General features: G+C 45.3%; 1 protein-coding gene across 1 annotated transcript in view; it reads right to left on the bottom strand.

The window, feature by feature from the left end:
* Nucleotides 1-5,233: 5,233 nt before the first annotated feature.
* Nucleotides 5,234-20,976, bottom strand: part of LOC311521521 (uncharacterized protein) — a 173,757-nt gene continuing 158,014 nt past the window's right edge. The window contains exons 11-15 of the mRNA XM_084629849.1: nucleotides 19,780-19,874; nucleotides 17,021-17,086; nucleotides 13,678-13,777; nucleotides 11,197-11,349; nucleotides 5,234-8,147 (exon numbers count right to left, since the gene is read on the bottom strand). Coding sequence (XP_084485975.1) covers nucleotides 6,430-8,147; nucleotides 11,197-11,349; nucleotides 13,678-13,777; nucleotides 17,021-17,086; nucleotides 19,780-19,874 — 2,132 coding nt within the window. The 3' untranslated portion in view covers nucleotides 5,234-6,429. The remainder of the gene's footprint in view (nucleotides 8,148-11,196; nucleotides 11,350-13,677; nucleotides 13,778-17,020; nucleotides 17,087-19,779; nucleotides 19,875-20,976) is intronic.

The raw sequence follows: 20,976 nt of genomic DNA, 5'->3' as shown, positions 1-20,976 counted from the left end.
GTTTTTTAAAAAAGAATTTTGCCCCTGGGGGAGGTTAAGGTGCTTCCAGGATCTGCCTTTCTTCTGAAGTACAACAGGAAGTTTATAGCACTGTAATGCACTACCCAGCTGAATGTGGCCTCTCTGCATCATTTCCCCTTGATGTCACAATCAAGTCTGTTACAATCCAGCAATGAAAAGGGTTTAAGTACTTTGTTTTAAAGGTAGCACTGGTGCAGGAAGAAGAATGCTGCCCACAGAGTTTGCTTAAACTGACAGTATAAGCCCCCTCTTCTCCTTTAATAGAGAGATGTGGCATGGGGAAGTTGCAGGGCCTGCAATTCATAACATCACAAGCTGGGCTACAGCTGTTTGAGACAGTCTAACAGCTCCAGCCTCCTAGTGTCTACAGCTTCATGCTCTAGGGCTTTAGTGAAAAGTGCTCCTCACCTCTTTAATTTACAGCAGAAGTATGTGTAATCTGAAGTTACCAGGCCCCTGTACTAGAACTTCAGGCTTTCTGCTCAGCTCTAACAGGATCATTCCTTTTAGCCAAGCCTAGCCCTTGACTTCTGCTACATTTCAAATCCACAGTGCTGGAATAGTGTTATGCTCCATCTTAAATAAAAGGCCTAGAAACTACAGTACCCTGAAGTGCAGCCAGTTCTAGTGTGAAACAATGCTGCTGCACATGTTTAAATGCACAAAGGGGGAATAGTTAAAGAGTCCACCCTCCATGCCTTCCCCTGGTGCTTTGAATACCATCTACTCTTACAGAAAGTGGAAAAGGCCCCATATGCTCCCTATATCTCCTCAAGGAGCAAGCACAATGGTGTCAATACTGACTCACTGGGCAGAGCTGTCCCCCATCCAAGCACAGGAGAGGGGGCCTGTGTCCTGTGAAATCAGACAAGATCATGTAATGAACTGACTGTAGTGATGCAGAGGGGAAGTGTGACTTACTAGAAGGCTTCACAAGACCATGAACTTAGTACTTGAAACTGCATCAAGCCAGCTGCTCACTATCTTACATTTGAGAAGGGGCAGGGTTTCAATGAGCCATGCAAGAGAGAATTAAAAACCAAGCCAGGAAGATTTTAAAAAAGAGGCAACCCACTTTCCTCTTTACACTACAGTACTAAGCAAAACCCTGCCTCTGAGTTGGCTCACGCGTGAGGCTGAAGGACTGAACTTAGTCCATCTCCACTACAAGTAGTAACCTGGATGGCTCTCTGTTAGAAGTCAAATGTCAGCAGGGATGGAAGCGCAGTTCTATAATCCTGGTTGGGGTTAGTGATTTTGTATAAGGCTCAAGGACTTTTTGATCCACACTGCTGGTGACATTCTCTTAAATCTCTTCTCCCTTCGCCCAGCCCTTTTCTTGTGTGGACAGACCAGGGACAGGACTGAGGCAGCGTGGGAGGATTTTGCATAGTTTTGCTGTTCTTGCTCTGTAGCGACGAGACATCAAGCACCAGGCTGTCACTCAGGCCGCCTCTCTCCAGCACTGAATGCAGAGAGAAAGAGTAGCCAGTTCCCAGCACGAATGGCATTTTCAGAGCAGTGCCCTTAAAGCTCCAGCTCTACATAACTACACTAATTGTATCTAGGACCCTTGAGCAGCTAGCATTGCATCAGGGGGCAAGCAGGCAATAGACAGTTTTAATTACACTATAAAATCAGGGACATTGAAGTCCAAGGAGACAACCCAAATCTTGATCTCCCCACCCCAATGGAATAAGTAGCTAATGCAGTGAATTTAAGGAAACAGGAGGAGGGGATGTCGTGCATTGCCCTAGAAGAAAGACACGCTGCAGCTGTTTATGCTAAACTTCTTAAACTGTCATCATTACAACCATGTAAAACACAGCATTAAACACTATGTACAGTCTGTTTGGATCAGCATAAAAAGGAATGAGCATTTTGCTTTTCAAACTCCCTTACCAAAAAAAAAAAAAGCACATACATAACAATGGTTTAAAGTAATAACAATACATTAGAAAGAATCACAAAGGAAGATCTCCACGTTGTAAACAAAAGTAGCAACTGAAAATAAAAGCCAATGGTAGCAGATCTCTCAAAGTGCACCAAAGAGACACACCAGCCTCTAGTCCACTGCAATGGAAAGGTTACAGTTTCAAAGACAGGAGTTTCCTGAACTCTGGTGCTGCATTCCTGCCACAGGGCTGCACAGCCTCTGCTCAAAGTGCTAGTTCACCAACAAAAAAGCCTAAACACCAAAAAAACCTACTCTTTTAAAACTACATATATTTCAGCCAAGTAAAGGATACGTGGGGGGAGGAAGCTGTTTTCCTGAGTTAGCATGAAATAACGCTGGCTTTGCCATCTGATTGGGGGCATCCTAGGAGCCATGCATTATTTGTAGACATGTCTTGCAATTTGTTCCCTCCTTCCTCCCACGAGTCCTCCTTGTCTCTACTCCCCCCACATAGGAGAAGCTGGGCGTAATCATTCCCATCTCTGCTACCACACAGCTCCTTATCAAGCCCCGATACCACCATGGGGGGTGCAGTATAAGAACCTGAACAGAACTGTCTGGAGTCAGAGGGGTTACTTGCAAGCCCCTGCAATGATGGCGGGGAATGCCTGAACCTGACATGCTTAAATGGTCATTTGCAACCATAGATTGAAATGGAAAGATTTAAGTTGGTTTGTATGTAAAATGTTAATTTCACAAACAAAAAAAGTAATATGCCTGTTTATAAATGAGGCATTGCTCCAATGGTACCCACCCATAGCAGCTGGCTCTGGCAGTTTGGGCCAGTAAAACCTTTGTGCAAAGACACAGATGAAGGAAAAAGGCAAGAGTCTCATGGCTGTAGCAGCAGCTCCTCGCTCCCCCTCAGAAACACACTCAGTCCCAGACGACACAAAGGGCTTTGCCTTCTCCTCACAGTTTGGAATAAGTCCAAAAGGCAGCAAATGAACCAGTTTGGAGCAGGGTGGGGGTTGCTTGGTGAAGAGAAGACACTATAGGGACTGATGGCACCTACCCTCTCACCTTTAATGAGGACTAGAGGTCCTAGCTGCTCAGACTATGGTGGAGCATGGTGTGCTGTGGCCTCCAACAATGGCACTTTTCTTACTGAAGAGGAAGGTGATCCTAAACCACGTGCTGTACAATGCTGCAGGGATCATTAGCAGTCTAAGTCCACTGGAGTCATTCCACTGAGTTCAATAGACTTTGGAACAGGTGCTAAGCTTCCAATTGGACTCCTATTTTAGGAGAACACTGTATATATATTTCAGCTACTACCTCTGAGACAGAAGATCAGGAAAACCGAAATGATTCTTGGAAAATATACACTTGGAATTAGCTTGGCTGGCCTCTCCCCAGTGAGATTTCATGAGAAAAAGGAGATATGCATCCTGAATTCAGCGTATGTGAGATTTTGGCCTGCATGGCAAGTATTGTGCGTTAGGCAGCTATTCAGTGTTCTAAAGTCAATCACCATTAAAAGTGTGTTTTACAAGAGGTCCTGGATACGCTCCATCTCTGACCTCACACTGCCTACATACACCAGAACGGCAACAGACCCAGTGGGAGGAAGGCCAAGCAAGCAGAAAAATGAAGGTAAAGGGGTCTAATCTCCTATCTCATGTGTGAGCTCAACTCCCACGCAGGTTAGTGGAAGTTACATGTGTGCTTAGAGGAGAAAACAGACCAGCACCCAGAAACCATGGCTAGCAGGAGATTGCAGTTACTTTAACAATTTCCATTGCCCACTGGCTTCTAGAGCTCAAGGGGACGCACACAGTTCCTAACTAAAGGATACTGCTCGTCCTGCAGAAATACTGCCCGGGGATTACACACTCAGACATGTTACTCTCCAAACTACTGCACAGCTATTGGGAAAGGACCACTAAAATAAAAACAACTCAAGCACCTTTTCGCTACAATTGAAAATGAGCTGTGGTGGCCGAGAATCATAAGACTTAGCATTTATAGGGCGCCTCTCCTCCTCCGAGCGCTTTAGGAACATTACAACTAATCCTCACCATACCCCTGTGAGGTCGGACAGTCAGGATGCTTACCCCATTTCATAGATGGGGAAAGCGGGCAGAGAGGTTACGCGACTTGCCCAAGGCCAAAGAGGAAGCTGGTAGGAGAACAGGAATTAGAACAGGAGCTGCCAGTGCTGTGCTCAGGCCACCTCTTGAGAGAGAGAAATGGGGAGCTCCCTTTGCAAGCTGTCATCTACATCCACATAGAACCACCACACCCAGCTGGTCACCTGCAGGGGGCCAGGAAGGAACCCCCACACACACAATGTATTCTGGGTGTTTTGGGTCTCCTTCCTCCAAGACATCGGCCATGGCTGAAGGTGAGACACTGGACAGGGTGGGCCAGGGCTCTGAGGTGGCACCAAGCATTCTCTCTCTCATCTGCTTGGCTGGCTGGTTCTTGCTCACATGCTTATGGGCGAAATGATCGCTATAGGTCAGACTAGATGATCTAGATGTCCTTTATGGCCTTAATCTCTAGGACACGTTTAGGAGCTGGTCCGAAGCCCATGAAAGTCAATGGGAGTCTTTCCATTGTCTTCATTGAACACTGGTTCAGGCTTCTAGTATATTTCTACTCCCTAAGGGAGCCTTTAACCAGTGTTCAGGGGACATGTGTGTATATCTATCTATATGCATGCCTCAAGTATGCTCTCAAAGCATCCTCAGCTATTGAAGGAGGCATCACCTGTAGTTAATTCTGTGGAATCAGGTTCCTCATTACAAAGTATGGATGGTAATAACCATGCCTAGAGCTCTATATGCTGTACTACAGTAATTCAGGCTCCTGAACCAGAAAGCAGGACTGGCATTTCTCCATAATTACAGAATATTTCCCCATGAGCTGTAAGCTTGCTTTTAAAGAAATCTGCCCCAACTTTCTTCATTCTCGAAGACAAGACATTTGCATTTCTGGACCACAGGCTTTAAGCTTTACAGAAAAGGCCTCTTCTTCTAAATCTTTGAGCCAAGATTCTCTCTTGGCAGCTTCTTATTCTGTTGATTTACAGCCAGACTATTTCAAGGAGGAGCTCAGCCAAGGCTTTCAGAACTTTGCCACCTTCCTTTCTAACTCCAGTGTGGTTTCCACACTGACACTTCAATTGCTCAAAGCAGGGACCAATGTAGGTTTTGGAATTTTGATGAGAAGTGATCAAACCCTATTACACTCTTGTGGCTTGCTAGCTAACGCAAAAGACCAGCCAGGGCACTGCCTCCATTGCTCAAATAAGAATACATCCTGTGTTTATTAGCATAGCTACACACTGATTGGTCATTTACCGAGGCAGTGGCCTCCTTTTCCTTTCAGTCAGTCCTAAGGCAGCGAGCCCGCTCACTGTCCTGGCTTCCCAGAGAAAAGGATAAGACAGGCAGGCTGGAAAACTGATTGTAGCTCTACTTCGACCTTCTGTCCCTATCACATGAGGAACTCAAGGAATCTGAACAAACATTTAGTGGATCAGCACAATCCTTCTTCAGGCTCGTGGAGGAGCATGGCAAACGCATCTTTCCCACCTTGCCTTCTGCCTGCATCAGAAGTTAGCTTTGCTTTCTGACAAATCCTAGCTAAGGCGCAGCCCAGAACAAACCCACCGAGAACAGAAGGGCACTTCAGCACACAACATTCAGCTTCCCTTCAGGAAACCTCCCACTGCAAATGGAAAAGAGCTAGAGAACTAAGAACGGGCCTACTACACCGCCCCATTGCACTCGAGGTGAAAAGATGCACGGTCTTTCCCCTGGGACGTGAGCAGTGCTCACCGGGATTTCTGGAATAGAGCTGGACGTTGCACAGACTTTACAGAAGGCTGGCTTCCCTGGTGAGAATACTCAGTAGCCTTGTTCGAAGGACTGCTGGCTGTTAGGATTTCAGAAAAATCTATTGGTGCAAAGGCCATTGGGAAAATGCGACTGGCCACATGGACCAAGTGCTCGTTTGTAAAGAAAGGCCCCTCTGTCTCGCTTTCTCTCCCAAAGCTGCTCTGTCTGTAAGAGCAGCTCAAACCCCTCTGCATCGTATTCCCATGTTAACAGAAACTAAACTCTGGTTTATGAGACCAAGCTCCTGTGTTTATAAAAATGATGGGAAAAAACAGTCAAAATATTTAGCACATTAACCAGCTTTGCCTCTCTGCACACAAGCAGGGATGAAAGCACTTTGTGATTTGTCCACAGAAAAAAACCCCGCAGACTTTTTCCAACCCTCCTGGCACCAATACATTGTCTATTGGCCAAGGTACCAACTCCTGCATTCCACACGTTGCCCCCAAACATTCGTACCAAACACAGCTCAGCACAGGATCATCTCCTGTCATCTCTACCCTAGGCTGTGTTGCCTTTTAGTTGCAAACCTTTATAAGGATGTCTCATGAATAGACAGAATGTAATTATATTGTTTGTTCCCCCCCTTTGCCCCTACCCCTGCTAAAATGTCACCGATTTGGACATCTGCATTGCGGAAGTGCAGTCTGGATAGAAACTGTTCTCTGAATGGGCTTTAGCAACCTTGGGTGGTATTTTTGGCTTTGGGTGTAGACAGGGACGCGGCGCTCTCAATGCATTTAATGACTTCTGCGCACACTGACTGGCAGCCACCGCCTCAAGTTCTGCAGCTGTAGGAAATGCCCCTCCATCAGCTGCCGTCAAGGCTGCACCTATGTGATGACTGCCCTCTTGCAAAGGCAGTGCCATTTTTTTTCGGTTCAACAAGTCCTGCTCCGTAGCATGAGCCACGTGAAGTGGGGTGGTGGTCTTAACTATTTTATAGGGGCTGGACTGCCCCTGTAAAGCCGGGGATGACAGGTGTCGATCGGGGAGACCCTCTGCCAGCTGAACTGCCCCAGAGTCAAGCATAGATAAGATTGGCACACTGCTGCTGCCACCAGACAGTCTCTGATGAGGAAGCAAGTTGAAGGCTGGGTGGCCCAGTCCTACTGTCTGCTGTGCTGAGTCTGTGCTCCCTCCTGAGTGCATCCCCAGATCTGCAATCTCACCCACAGATGCAGATCTGGGTACCGAGGATTTTGAATCTGGTTTGTTCTGTGGCACTGCTCCGCTAAGATTCTCGGTCCTGGGCACCTGCCCAGAAGAGTTATCCTCACTGTACTCCAACTCGGATATGTTGTCATACTGAGATACGTTAGAAAGCCGTCGTCTACCATCCTGCAGAGGGAGAGAGAGAGTAACAAGGGCCTTCTCCATACACAAGACAGGCACTTGTCCTTTCTCTGACAAACCGCAAGGAGAAGCAAGGTTTTGTTCTGGTGCTGAGAGCGAGTCTGTACTGGGAGGCCGGTGTGGCTGCTCTGGAGGCGGCCCTGTCAGTAAACCCACCGGGAAGATGGTAGTGCTCGTGTCTTCAGGCCTCTCAGAGACATTTTGCACAGAAGCATCTGAGGGTCTTTGTTTAGCAAGGGATGGAAGAGACGGCGTTTGGTTTGGCAACTCCTGACCTGCTAATGTTTTATTGTGATTGACAGGCAGGTCTACTTGGGGGTTGTGGCTCTGGGTGGCAATGTCTCCTGCAGAGTTGTCCTCGGCTGTCCCTTCAGGTTGTGCTTGCTGAGGTGTCAACAGCTGAGCTGCCTGGAGAATGGCCTGATTTGTGTTGCCTACAACAGGGGAGGGGTTACGTTCCTGCAGTTTCCCTTCACCCGTTCCTGCACGGAGAGTCTGAGGACTCTCTTGTGAGACAGCCTCCCTGCTCCCTGGCGGTGCATCCTGGCTCTCCGAGAGGGCCTGAACCTCATTCTCCTCAGGAGGAGACCGCTCCTGTGATGGGGTTTCACCAGCAACGGTCTTTGGCGACTCTACCCGAGTTTCTTCTCCATGCTGGTTTTCCTCGTGGCATCGCTGGTGGCCCTTTAATGGCTGCTGATGCACATCTGGTGCTGCTGCCAGCGAAGGAGGCCCGTCCTGCTGCAGAGGTGGGAGCCTCTCGTTTATTGCCACGCTCACATTACCAATAGTATCATTCAGATGAGCGGGGCTGTTGTTTGGAGGGGACAGCTTTGTATCTCTGTCAGGGTTGAGGTCAGTGGCAGCCTTATTCTGCCCATTCGCTGCAATGCTGGGTTTCAGTGCCACAAGATTTAGAGAAAGCTCCAGCCCCAATGGTTTCTTAGGGAATTCTTCAGGTTTTGCTGTAAGGGAAAAAAACAACACACACGTATTAAGCTCTTTTTCAAGGAGTGCTTTAACAAGTCCAGCAAGACAGGGGATCTGAACCGTGTCCAACAAACATCTGCCCTTCAAAAGGGGGGGACGCTTTAGTCACTCAGCAAACGGTGTTTGAAAAACAAAGATGGAGATCACACGTTAGCCTTTGGGAGCTTCCTGCCGGTGATCAGCCTACCTACGAGAGGTGCCATTAGCCACACCGGCAACCTGGGAAGCTCCAGCATGATCCCCAAGCTCACTGGCCTCCTGTTCTAGGTTCGCCATCTAAGGCAGGACTTTCATTTATAAACTTTTAAATGTTTCATTTTACTAATGGCTGATGCTGGGATTGCTGTCAAAGGTAGGTAGGCGCCAAAATTTCAATGGCATTTGAGTGCCGGAATCCCAGGCTGAATCTGTATTTAAGGAGATAAGAAATGGTCAACCAGTTTGTAGCTCATCCTGGCCCTGCTGCTGCCTTCCTTGCTCATGTGCAATAGTGCCTCACTCAGAGGGTAGTCCCATTGTGTTCCCTCATCTTCACACACAAGCATTTTTTCATCTTAATGAAATTATTAGTAGCACAAATGCAGCCATAAATGAGGACAGTGATTTAACTGGGGCTACTTGCTGAATGAGAGATAACCTGGCCAGCAGAGTCAGTACTAGATCGTTAAAATGTTACTATTCCATGTTGTAATTATATAGCTGGAATTCTATGCTTAACAGTAACTGGCAAAGGAGAAAAATTAGGTGTATGTCCTGATTTTGCTTCTTTATGAAGTATAAAGGTGGCCTAAAAGGGCTTAACAAGAACTATTTTATTCTCCTTGTTTTAACATTACACAGTCAGGTTCTGTCTAGCTGGAAGATTTGATGGTGACTGGAGAATCAGTGAAATGGTGGCATCACAATATAATTATTAAAAATGTGCGTTACAGTTGTGCTGGGGATGTGCAAACATAGCAAGAGGCTGTCCCTTCTTTGGACATCTTACAAACTAAACAGACACAGGGAGGGAGGGGAATTGACTGGCCCAAGGTCACAGTGGCAGAGCGGTAACAGAACACAGGTCTCCAGTGCCCCATCAGTCTGACCACCACAGTGCTTCCCCAGGAGTGGAAAGCCTGAGCAGTTGAGAGAAGAGATCGGAGCCAGAGGATTTCCACACCGCCAGGCTGTTTGGGGTTTATTTTATTGTGTTATTGGTAGCACCTATTTTAACTTCAGTGAGGAACCAGTTGGATAAAGGATGCCTTTGTTAAAGATTCACATTACCTGCCTCTTCACCTACAGAGGTAGAGCTCACAAAAGACACCCCCTGAGGCCTCCCAGAGCTCAGCCCCCAAAAGCAGGATGCACCAGACTTGACATTTCTGATCCTGTTACAGTATAAACAAGCAAAGTGACAGCAGAGGTGGGCACTGGGAGTCAGGACTCCTGGGTTTCATTCATTGTGTAGCTCTGGGTAAGTCACTTAACCTCTTTGTCTCTGTTTAGCTGTAAAATGGACATACTTTGCTGTTCACAACTTTGTTGTGAGACTTCAGACAAGACTGAATCTTTACACAGGGGAAGATGCATGGGTCAGCATGCACCTGCACCTCCAGAGGCAGCCAGGCAAAGGAATTGTGACCCATCACTCTGCCACAGGGGGAAACTCATGTGTGCCTGTTTCTTGTCAGGTGCTACTCTCTCCTCCCCCTGCCCTGGCTCAGCTCATACCCTGCCTATGGGGGCGAGGGAGGAGGGGGAAGGGAGATGCTCACCCCCTCCTCTATGCACACACCATCAACCTGGGTAGCCTGTAAAGCAGAGCAGAGGGGAAGCTATCATATTCTCTTATTCCCCCTGCACGAGCATGTAACAATCTCAACCTTAAGTTTTGCAGTCTTTTCTCAGAGGAGCTCAAAAGTTCTTTACTGACATCAAAGATCATGTTCAATAATTAATTCCCTCTTACCATATAAGAAAAGCTCCATGTGTGTGTTTTGTTGTCAGCTGATCAGGGTTTATTAGTCTGATTATACAACATAGTCCCAAACCTTGGGAGTTCAGATAAAAATTAAACTGGCTCCAAACCACCCTGATCTGAGGTTGCAGAACCTGGTTCCCCTTAGCCAGTCTCTGGTTACAGCCTGACACCAGAGTCCCTCAAAACAGACCTAGAGAGAACTGCAGACTAACAGTTCAGTGTATTCATGTACTTAACCAGGTGGGGTTTTGTAGGTTTCTAATGAGTGTTTCATTTATTTTTCAATAAGTATTTCTACAGCAGGGGCCACAGCCAACTTCCTCCTCATGCAGCATGAAGGATTTATGCTGAGGGGGCTCTATCTAACCACTCACCTGGAATACAATGCTACAACATAAAGAGGCCAATTACCATGGCAACCCCTGCACTATGTGAAACACAACATTGCCCCTGCCTGCCCTGTGAAGTGCCAGTGGCTGGGAAGTTCACACACCCAGAAAATCTGTGTAAGCAAAACAACGCATGCAGACCACATTTGAAACATCTGGCTCAATTCAAACATGCAAAGACTCTGCAAATCAGAACAAAATACCCAAGAGGAGCAGAGTGATGCAACTTGGGGTTAAAAATCATTTATGACAAACAGGACAAAGGGCCAGATTTTCAAAAGAGCTCATGCTCCAATTTAAGTACTGAAATAAGCAGCCAGATTTTCAAAAGAGCTCAGCATGCCTGGCGTGAGCTTTGCCAAAAAATCCACATATCTCCCTAGGAGCTGTCATGTCCCAGAATACAAGTGACACAAAGCCACCATTGCTCAACCCACTCTATCTTTGCACCCAAGAGATCTCGAACAGAACAGAGAACCGGGGTCACACAATTGCCTCTGCAATTCAGAAAGCCACAGCAGTTAGCCTTTTCCTGCTGTTTAGAGAGAAGAATCCTGAAAAAATTGCACTGCTCTGGCCCTGAAAGATAGGGTTAGTGCTGGCACCAAGAAGTTAATTTTAACTGTAGGGGAAAAACTGGAATTAATGCTGCTTTCATGCTCTGCTTACCTGGGGGTGGAAGGTCAAATTTCATTTTGCGCAATTCAGTCATGGACATTTGCAATTGTTCAATAATAATATCGTCTTCATAATGCAGAGAAGCAGAAATTCTCTCCTGCAGGAATTCCCGTAAGTCTTCCAGGGACATCTTCAGTAAGCGTTCTAGAGGACAGCAGAAAACACAGCAAAATGTGAGAACAAATCAATTCGATTTGGGGTGGGGTGGGGTGGTAATCCAGACAGTGTTTCTACTGGAGCAGCAGTTTTAACGCTATCAGTACAGGAGATCTGGTTTACATTTAAGTTAAAATGTGGGGCAGAACAAACAATGCATTGCTTCCTTTTTCCATGTGTTTTTCGGCCAGGTATTTATGGTTCTCTCAAGTCAATCTCTAGTCCCCATCCTGCAAACATTTATGTTTGCATGTAACTTTACTCAGGTGAGTAGTTCTCATAGACTTGGATGGGCTCATTGAATGAGTAAAATTATGAAGGTGCATAAATGTTTACAGGTTCAGGGCCTTGGTTCAGTGACAGAATGTGTCTGACTGTTTCTGAATGTTTCTTTTACACCTCTAGGGGGAGTAAAGCTGCGTGTTACAGACGCCACAGATTAATGGTGGATAGTGCAGCCTGAGGTGGCTCAGCACAGACATTCAGAATTGGTGCTTCACACTCTTCCCGTATCTAATATAGGATTTCGCAGCCATCCGAGATGCAGAGCAGCCACTGTCATTAGCCACCCATCTCACTGCATTGTTCATCAAGGCTTAATTTGTCCAGTCTTCCTCTCTTTTTCTTTACATACAATACTTCACATGCACAAATCAGTTACTTTTAATTAAGGGCTTGTCCACATGGAGACTTAGTGCACAGCAAGCGGAGGTGTAAATCTACCCTGCCGTGCACTAACTGGCTGAGTGGACCTTGCTACCGCACACTTAAAAGTTCCACAGTGCACTTTGATCTACTAAGATCTCTTCCTTGGTAAGATTTTTAAACAATTATAGGAAGTTTAGGATGGATGAAGGTAAATAGCACTCACCCACTTATAAATGCACCTACCCCGCTAATGTACTAATGGTATCCATGTGATGGATGCATGGTTACCATGCACCTTTGACCATTACACCTGCACTCCGTCCACTAATCCATCTCTTCAGGATTTATTCAAACATTCCAAACCTCAGAGCCACTTCAAACCCCTGCATTTCTCCTGTTCCCTCTAAAAAAAAGTTACACTGGCCAAAGCCCTCAGTGAGCAATATTCACTACTGCCCAGTGACAGGTTTAGGAGCTGACCCTGTGACCCAATGTGGCTACAAATGAGGGCCTTGTACCACTGGCAAGAGGAGATGCTGAGCTTTCCAGTGAGACCAGCAGGGCCTGCCTTGAAGTGCTGAAGGTCCTGAGATGTCTAACTTTAAGGCAGATGTCTAACTTTTTATTTACATATTTATTTTTATGTAAATAAAAGCAATTTCAGGTCATTTTTAGAAGTATTTTTATAAATACATTATTGTATTGCTCTCTCCTCTGAGCCTTATTTAGTTGGGCTAAGGAACATGACTTCGCAGAAGAAGAGATACAAATAAACAAAACAAAATAGTCCCACTAACATTTTTAAATGCTCTCTAAAACACTCTTAAAATAGTTTTTCTGTAAAGTGTGTTACCAATATAGTACATGGTGTCAGAAAATCCATTTTGTAATGTTTACAGTTCTGTAGACTGGGCCCAAGACTGCACCATGGTGGGGGATTTTTTTTTTTTTTAAAGACTGGATGTTTCAGTGCAGGAACTGTGCCTTCTTTGGTGTATGTACAGCACCTAGTGCTAAGAGAACCAAGCAATCAACCACAAAGCATTCATCTCCACCACCAGTGTGCACTGAGCAAGGCAGGGCTTCTATAGGACATACTGCCCTGGTCCACGGAGAGGAATTTCCCAGTGGCTGATGGAAGTCCTGCAGCAGAGGACGCACTCTTCTCAGTCTACGGAGCAGGTGGGATTTGGCCCTTGCAGAGTAGATGTGAAAAGGCCAATGTGCCTTTTTTCCTGGCAAAAGCATAGTTTTCCTCTGGTGTTAAGAGTGACAAACATGGGACTGTGTGTAGTAATTTGCTTTCTCTGAACTCTGGGTGAGGCCTGAAACTGCACCAGTCTGTAATGCCCAGTAGGGGCTGCACGGTATCATACATGTGTAAATCCAGTGACACCGAGAAAAAAGCCGAACAGCCAACTGTGGAGCACCATCAGGCTAACTTCAGACATGGTGTAAATGGGGACAGCTTCAGGAGATGCACCTATTTTGGTCAGATCTGTATCTTGGTCCAATTAAGGTAGAAGGAAAACTTTCAAACCAACGCTGGGCTTCTCTCTCTCTCTAAGCCCTTCCCTGACTAAGGAGGTTAAATCTAAACCCCAGACTCTAATGATAGGATCATCCCTACTGAATGGGAAAGTCAAGCAAGTCTGCTGAGCCGCTTACTTTTGTGCAGCTTCAGGATGGTGTACGCCATGGCTGTCAGAACCCGTTCTCCTTCCAGGATATAGACATCCCACAGCCGCAAGGTGAGCGTGAAGGGAGTCTGTTTACAAAAAGAAGCAGGTTAGATGATGTGATGATCTGGGGAATCTGCCTGTAAAATGTATGGATTCTGGGTGAGATTATGAACCCTTTCCCTGTAAGTATCTTTACCAATCTGCCAATTCCATTGGAGGCTCGTTGGCTTCTCTTTGTGCTTTTGCCTTTATGCTGGGTCGAAATTCCAAACGTGGGTGACAAAGGGCTAACAAAAGAGGGTCACTGACTTAACACGGACTTAACATAGAACAGCACTAAACAGACTGGCTCCCCACCAGGAGAAGGGATTTATTAGGGGAGAGCTCACCGAGCAAGAAAGTTACCCATAACACACTGTGGTCCCCTGTTGAGGCTGACCAGGGAGTCCACCTGATGTAGGAGACAGGAAGGTGATAAAGGGCAGAAGCTGATCTACTTGCTCTCTCTTTGGCCATTTTTCACCAGCTTAAGATGAGTGAAGCTGCTGTGAGAGCTGGGTGAGGCAAAGCAGGGGAGATCCCGCCTACACGAACACACACTGTGAGCTACAGCAAGAGGCAATGCACGTAGGATGTATTATTACACTGTGGAACTCTGTGCCGAGTTTGTGTTACATGCTACAACTACCATGTGACCTGTGAGCTAAATTGCATCTCTGAAGGCTCACCCCTTTGGTGGGATTCTGGGAGAGGTTGCGTTTAAATGACAGGGGCAGTCTAAGGAGTCAGCACTGGTTCCAAGGGTTAGGCAGTGGGGATGCATGGTTGCAACTCTCAGGGGTGTGTGGTGCTAGATAGAGGGTCTGCACTCAAAGAGCATCAAGGGACCCCAAGACTGGGGCAGCGCTTGGAATCTGTTCAGACTTGAGGCTTAAAACCCCAGGGGATCCAGATGCTGGATTCCTGTCTCAGCACTGTGGTGGTCTGCCAGCAAGGGGAATCAGACATGATCTGTAACAGATGGCATAGTATTTTGCTCCAATGCTATTCTAACTGTATTGATCTGCCCAGGAATGACAGTGCATAGAATGTGCCATAAACCTTCCCATTAGCACCCCAGTGTAGCACAGAGAGATTCTTTGTTTTCATGACAGATTTAGGGTTGTGTGTATATTATGAGCTACAATTCTGGTTTTAAAACAAATGTTCACCCGCTTGGATGGCCAGAGAGTTGCAGTTAAGATAGACACAACGTTCCTTCTTTGGGACGGTAAGGTGAAAAAAATTCAATCTAAGACAACTTGCAAAAGGATTCCCTACCTTGAAAAGTCGTTACTATATTTAGTTTTGCAAGTATGTGAAAGCTTTGCTATTTTCAAGGCTAGACACACGAATCACCAGAACAGACAATGGCCTGTTTAATTGGATGATCCTGGGCCTGTCAGTCTAGTATATCAAGGCAGCTTTGCACTGCTCTGGTGACACAAAGCTGCCCTCAGCCCAACAGTGTGGGACTTCCACCAGCGTAGGGGAATCTTTCGTGGCACACAGCCACTGAAGTGGCTCCTTTGCCACTCCCTGTGGCTATCACCATAGAAGTGTGGCTGGGGAAAAGAAGTGGAGCAGGCTCCCTTTCACTCATTTGATTCCTTCCTGCTGGAATATACAGTAGGGGCCATTGGCAGCTGCTCTATGTCAATGACCAGACCAATTTAAACAGAAGTGGTTTGACTGTCAAAGGTGTTTGAGCAACCTCATTTCCCAGTGAAGTCAGTGAGAACTGCAGGTGGCTTAAACACCTTTGACAATTGGGCCATTTCTGTTGTGATATCTAATTATGGACTTAGGAGCCTACATCTATTTGCTGAAGTTTGAAAATTCTGGCCACAGCAGTTAATTTAATTCAGAGACACGACTATACAATAGGTTTCAGAGTAGACAGAACGCCACTAGCTGTCACCTTCAGCCCCCAACTAAAACCTCTCCAACGCATCATCAAGGATCTACAACCTATCCTGAAGGACGACCCATCACTCTCACAGATCTTGGGAGACAAGCCAGTCCTTGCTTACAGACAGCTCCCCAACCTGAAGCAAATACTCACCAGCAACCGCACACCACACAACAGAACCACTAACCCAGGAACCTATCCTTGCAACAAAGCCCGTTTCCAACTGTGTTCACATATTTATTCAAGTGACACCATCATAGGACCTAATCACATTAGCCATGCCATCAGGGGCTCATTCACCTGCACATCTACCAATGTGATATATGCCATCATGTGCCAGCAATGCTCTTCTGCCATTTACATTGGCCAAACCAGACAGCCTCTATGCAAAAGAATAAATGGACACAAATCTGACATCAGAAATCATAACATTCAAAAACCAGTAGAACACTTCAACCTCTCTGGCCACTCAGTAACAGACTTAAAGGTGGCAATTTTGCAACAGAAAAGCTTCAAAACCAGACTCCAACGAGAAACTGCTGAGCTTGAATTAATATGCAAACTAGATACCATTAACTTGGGTTTGAATAGAGACTGGGAGTGGCTGGGTCACTACACATATTGAATCTATTTCCCCGTGTTAAGCATCCTCACACCTTCTTGTCAAGTGTCTAAATGGGCCATCTTGATTATCACTACAAAAGTTTTTTTTTCTCCTGCTGATAATAGCTCATCTTAACTAATTAGCCTCTCACTGTTTGTATGGTAACTTCCAATTTATCTATATATATATATGTGTATGGAACATATAGTAAGATAGATATAGATACATATAGTTATATATATATGTTCCATTCTATGCATCCGATGAAGTGGGCTGTAGCCCACGAAAGCTTCTGCTCTAATAAATTTGTTAGTCCCTAAGGTGTCACAAGTACTTCTGTTCTTTTTCACTATACTATACTGCCTTTCATCCAAAAATCTCAAAGTCCTTTACAAGCGTGATGAACTTACCCTACTGAGGTACGTATTATCCTCTATATAAAGTTGGTGAAACAGATGCTCAGTGAGGGTAAGTGATTTAGTAGATTTGTGGCAGAGCCAAGGAAAATAAAAATCTGACTCCCATGCCTATACCTTTGCCCTAAAACTATCTTTCCATCTGTTATTCATGGTGTGACCGTCTGAGTGGCATGTAGTTATTTTAAGCCCATCTCCTGCCGGGTATATGCTTTATGAAAATATGCAAAATATCTTGGCCTATAAAATATTCATGGAATCTTATTAGAAAAATATGTAAAAATTCCCAGATACGCTAAAGAAAATCCACTCTGGATCCAGGTTGCCAAGTAGACACTCTCCCAGGAAAATCCCTCACCCGGTCAATGAAGCACTGCAGGAACCACTTGGTTGTGTAAATCCCCGTTGTCATCTGCTCCTTGTCCTAGAATGAGACAACAAGCAAAGAGATGTTTACTTCACTGGACCAGCTGCTGGAAGCTTGTGTAAAACTCATGTTTTTTTAATACTTCTTTCTGGGCAAGGTCCTGGAAATGGTTTGTCAGGCTCTGAATGGGTCTATGAAGCATCATCTCATCTGAAATGTGTCTCCTGCCCCTACTCAAATGACAGTAAGACCAACCCAAACCCTTGCCTGAACCTGAGCCTTACTGTAGTTACATTTGTACCCCTGGTTTCAGCTGCTCCAGATACACTTAGCCCCACACAAGTGCCAACATGCCATAGAAAAGGCATTTGTGCTAGAGGGTTTTCTGGCCCAATTTCCAGACCACAGAGGTCTGCAAAACAGTTCAGGCAATAGAAACACAAATGAATCTAATTAATAACATTGTTTGTAAACCTCTTCCATTCAAGAATCTCAAAGTGCTATGAGCAAAGGATGAAGGAACTGGGTGTGTTTTGTTTGGAAAAGAGATGAGGGGAACAGGATAGTGGTCTTCCGATACTTGAAAGGCTGCCATAAAAAAAAAAAAAGATGGAGAAAAGTTGTTCTCTCTTGCCGCAGAGGGCAGGACAAGAGGCAATGGGTTCAAACTACAGCATGGCAGATTTAGATTAAATCTCAGGAAAGACTTCTTAACTGTAAGAACAGTAGGGCAAGATGCCTTGGGAAGTTGTGGAAGCTCCTTCACTGGTGGTTTTCAAAAGGAGGCTGGATAGCCATCTGTCTTGGATGGTTTAGACAACAAATCCTGCCGCTTGGCAGGGGGCTAGACTAGAGGCCCCTTCTAACCCTGATTCAAACAATCAAACCTCACAATGCTCACCTGACATAGGCAAGAAGAGAAGCATCCTATAATAATTCTAGACATGCTTACAGACAAAATTGTTTGCTACACCACATTCATATAACAAGCTCCAAACAAGCCCTTACTTGCTGAGCTAAAGGAGACACCTAACTAGTTGCACTGGTTCATTGTGTGTGTGGTCTGCAGGCACTAGAAGACAAGTTCCCACATGCCTGAGCAGCTTGGACACTCTATATCCAATAGAGGGTAATGGCACACAGACAGGTGGGTTCATGGCTATGTGAATTTTTGGATCCTTATCTAAATGGGCCTTTTGGACATTTGCTATCACTAGTTTCAAGCCTGCTCTCCTTCTGCTTCCCCCTCACTCTGGTGCTAGGTGAAAAATTGCAGGGTATGCCTCACTGGAGGGATGATGTACAACACATGCACCTGCATGAAAACAATGGGAGCACTGCTGTGGTATCAGAAAAGAGAAACTGAGAGAGGAGCACCAGAAACAAGAGGGAACACCTCCAGAACCACCCCTCCTGTCAGCTTCACTCACCACCAGTCCAGCTGGGATTCTAGGGGTGCCAGCTACCTGCTCTTTTCCAGCAAACTCCTTTTTTTTCCCTGTATCCCTCCAGAGTCTCTTCAGCTTCCACCTCCACTCTGTTACCTTCACTTTCCAAATGGTCAGACTTTATTTAACTGGACAGATCAGCCAGAAACAAGGATATAAATCTTACTACTAAGTGTTCAAACATGAATTAGCTCAAGGAAGTTTAACAATGATAGCCCCTGGTATGATCACATTAAGCAGGGGGGTGTATTGTCAAAGCACAGATATGGGCCTCTCTTCTGTACTTTCCCATACCCTGTTTTGCAGAGGTATAGCATGCTCTCCATTCAGGGAAATATGGTTACTAGCTCGTGGAGTCTCTCAAATGCAGGTACTTTTGTTCCTGTTGGCTGGAATTCAGTGTTTCTTCCCCCGCCACCATCTCTCTCAGAACAGTGGTAATTTAGTGAAAAACTAGCCTGGCTCTGTTACATTTCTACAGCAGGGGTGGGTTCATCTGCAGCACCAAGCAAGAGCTATTTCAGATGATGGCAATATAGACAGCTTTTCCTGGAGACACGCCACGAAGACCCTCTAGGAATGCAGAAAACCTTTAGGGGTCTGAATACCCAAAATATGAAACACATGCAGAAAAGGAGGAGCGAGTGTCACAAAATAGCTGGCTAGTTGCTAGGTCCCAGTCCCATACTGCGGATGCTATTCCAGCTAACCAATGGGGTTGTACCATCCTCTGGAGACAAAAACCATTGGAGATGCTGAGCCAGCAAAATGAATGACACAGCATCAATTCTAATGTTTCCTGTGTCCCTCTGCTGGAAGGGAGCAAATGTCCCCACACAGCAGGATTGGCATAGGAGAATGTTAAATGAAAACAAATGTGCAGCATGGAGCCAAACTGTAAGGGGAAAGCTCTGGGCTTTCCAGCATCTGCAACGCAAGAAGATGATAATACCGTCCAGGTTTTATGGCCAGCATAACATAGCAATGCCCGGTTAACGCATGAAATAACTCTGTTCACACATGCCCTAGATACATTTTCCTGTTCCTGCCTTTTCTAGGAAAGTCTCCAGATTTTACAATGTCTTGCACAAATGCTGGTGGCCAGTCACAAAACCTGAACTGTTCACTTCAGAAATATTTAGGAGACAAATGAGTTAGCTAAATACTTGCCTCTTCAGTGGCAGAAGCAGTTGTATGATTAGCTGTACATAGGGTAGGAGTGTATTTAACAGAACAAGTTAACATTAAAGCATTTAACGTAAGCATGACATGAGTATGGGAAGCTGGGTGACAAAAAGATACCATGTGCTTCTTCAGCTTCGGAAATAGTTTGCTTAAAATCTGCTCATGATGGGCCTGAAATCTCTGCAGCTTTGGGAACCCAGGAATGAAAAACCCTTTAAAAGAAAAATACACAGAAGCAATTAGAGACAAACTTAAAAGTTAACAACAGATGTAGACTGGGGGGCTGATTTTCCAAGATGCTGAAAATCCACATCTCCCATTAACTTCAAGCAGAGCTGAGGATGCTCTGCAAAACAGACCTTACTGGCCTTTTGTCTTTCATGGCCTAGGTTCTACCCCTTTTATTTGGGCTGTGTCTAAAACTCTGCAACATACCCTACTCTGGCATCCAATGCTGGTTCTTCTGAAACTGCTCCTTCACAGCAGACCAGTCAAACCTTAAACACTCCATTACAATCTGGGCCTGATCCAGAGCCCACTGAAGCCAATGTAAAGGCTGCCATGGATTTTGGATCAGGTCCTTTATTTGCATGACAAGGTATGCTAGGCAGTACATCACCTCTCTGGGTCTAGAACAAACAGTGGTAAACAGGTTTTATACAATGGGAGCACAACACAAGCTTCCCCATCACTATAATTTAGTGGCAGACACATTTTAACCCAGATGTTGAAGGAAACTATAATAAAGTCAGAGGGTAGTTCTGTCTTCTGTGCATGCCCTCTGCTTCTTATATGCCAAGAGCCTCTCTCCTTTTCTTTTTTCTTTTTTTTTTTAAGCAAAATATGTGATGGTTTTATGACAGGATAAATAAAAGCAAGAAGCATTTGAGCAACGTCTTTCAATGCTCCCTCACTACGATCTTCTGTAGCTATTAAATTACACAAACCACCCCTCTTATTAAAAAATATCTCTGCACAAAGACTTTAAAAAACAACACTTCTTCAGTTTAAAAATCACAATAAAATGAAAGAAGCATTAATGTGATTGGTGTAAAATAGTACACCACATTTCCCAGTACACATCTGGACAAATGCATTAGGGAATGTATTCTATAGTGTGTTTAAAGCAGCACACTATGTATGGTTCCTAATGGTAAGTCTACACTGGACATTATTTTTAAACCTAGAGTTAACTGATTGTCATGAAATGTTTGACCCTGGAACACAGTAGCTTTTACAAATGTGTTAATTACCTTGAGTCAATAAAGTCCAGTGTAGATAAACCCTAAGTTTTTCAATTATAAACTAGTCAGC

Source organism: Lepidochelys olivacea, assembly GCF_965140295.1.
Source record: "Lepidochelys olivacea isolate rLepOli2 genome assembly, chromosome: 6".
In the NCBI taxonomy this organism is placed as follows: domain Eukaryota; kingdom Metazoa; phylum Chordata; order Testudines; family Cheloniidae; genus Lepidochelys; species Lepidochelys olivacea.
Note: the sequence above shows the minus strand (reverse complement) of the source record. Positions and strands in the feature narration are given on the sequence as shown.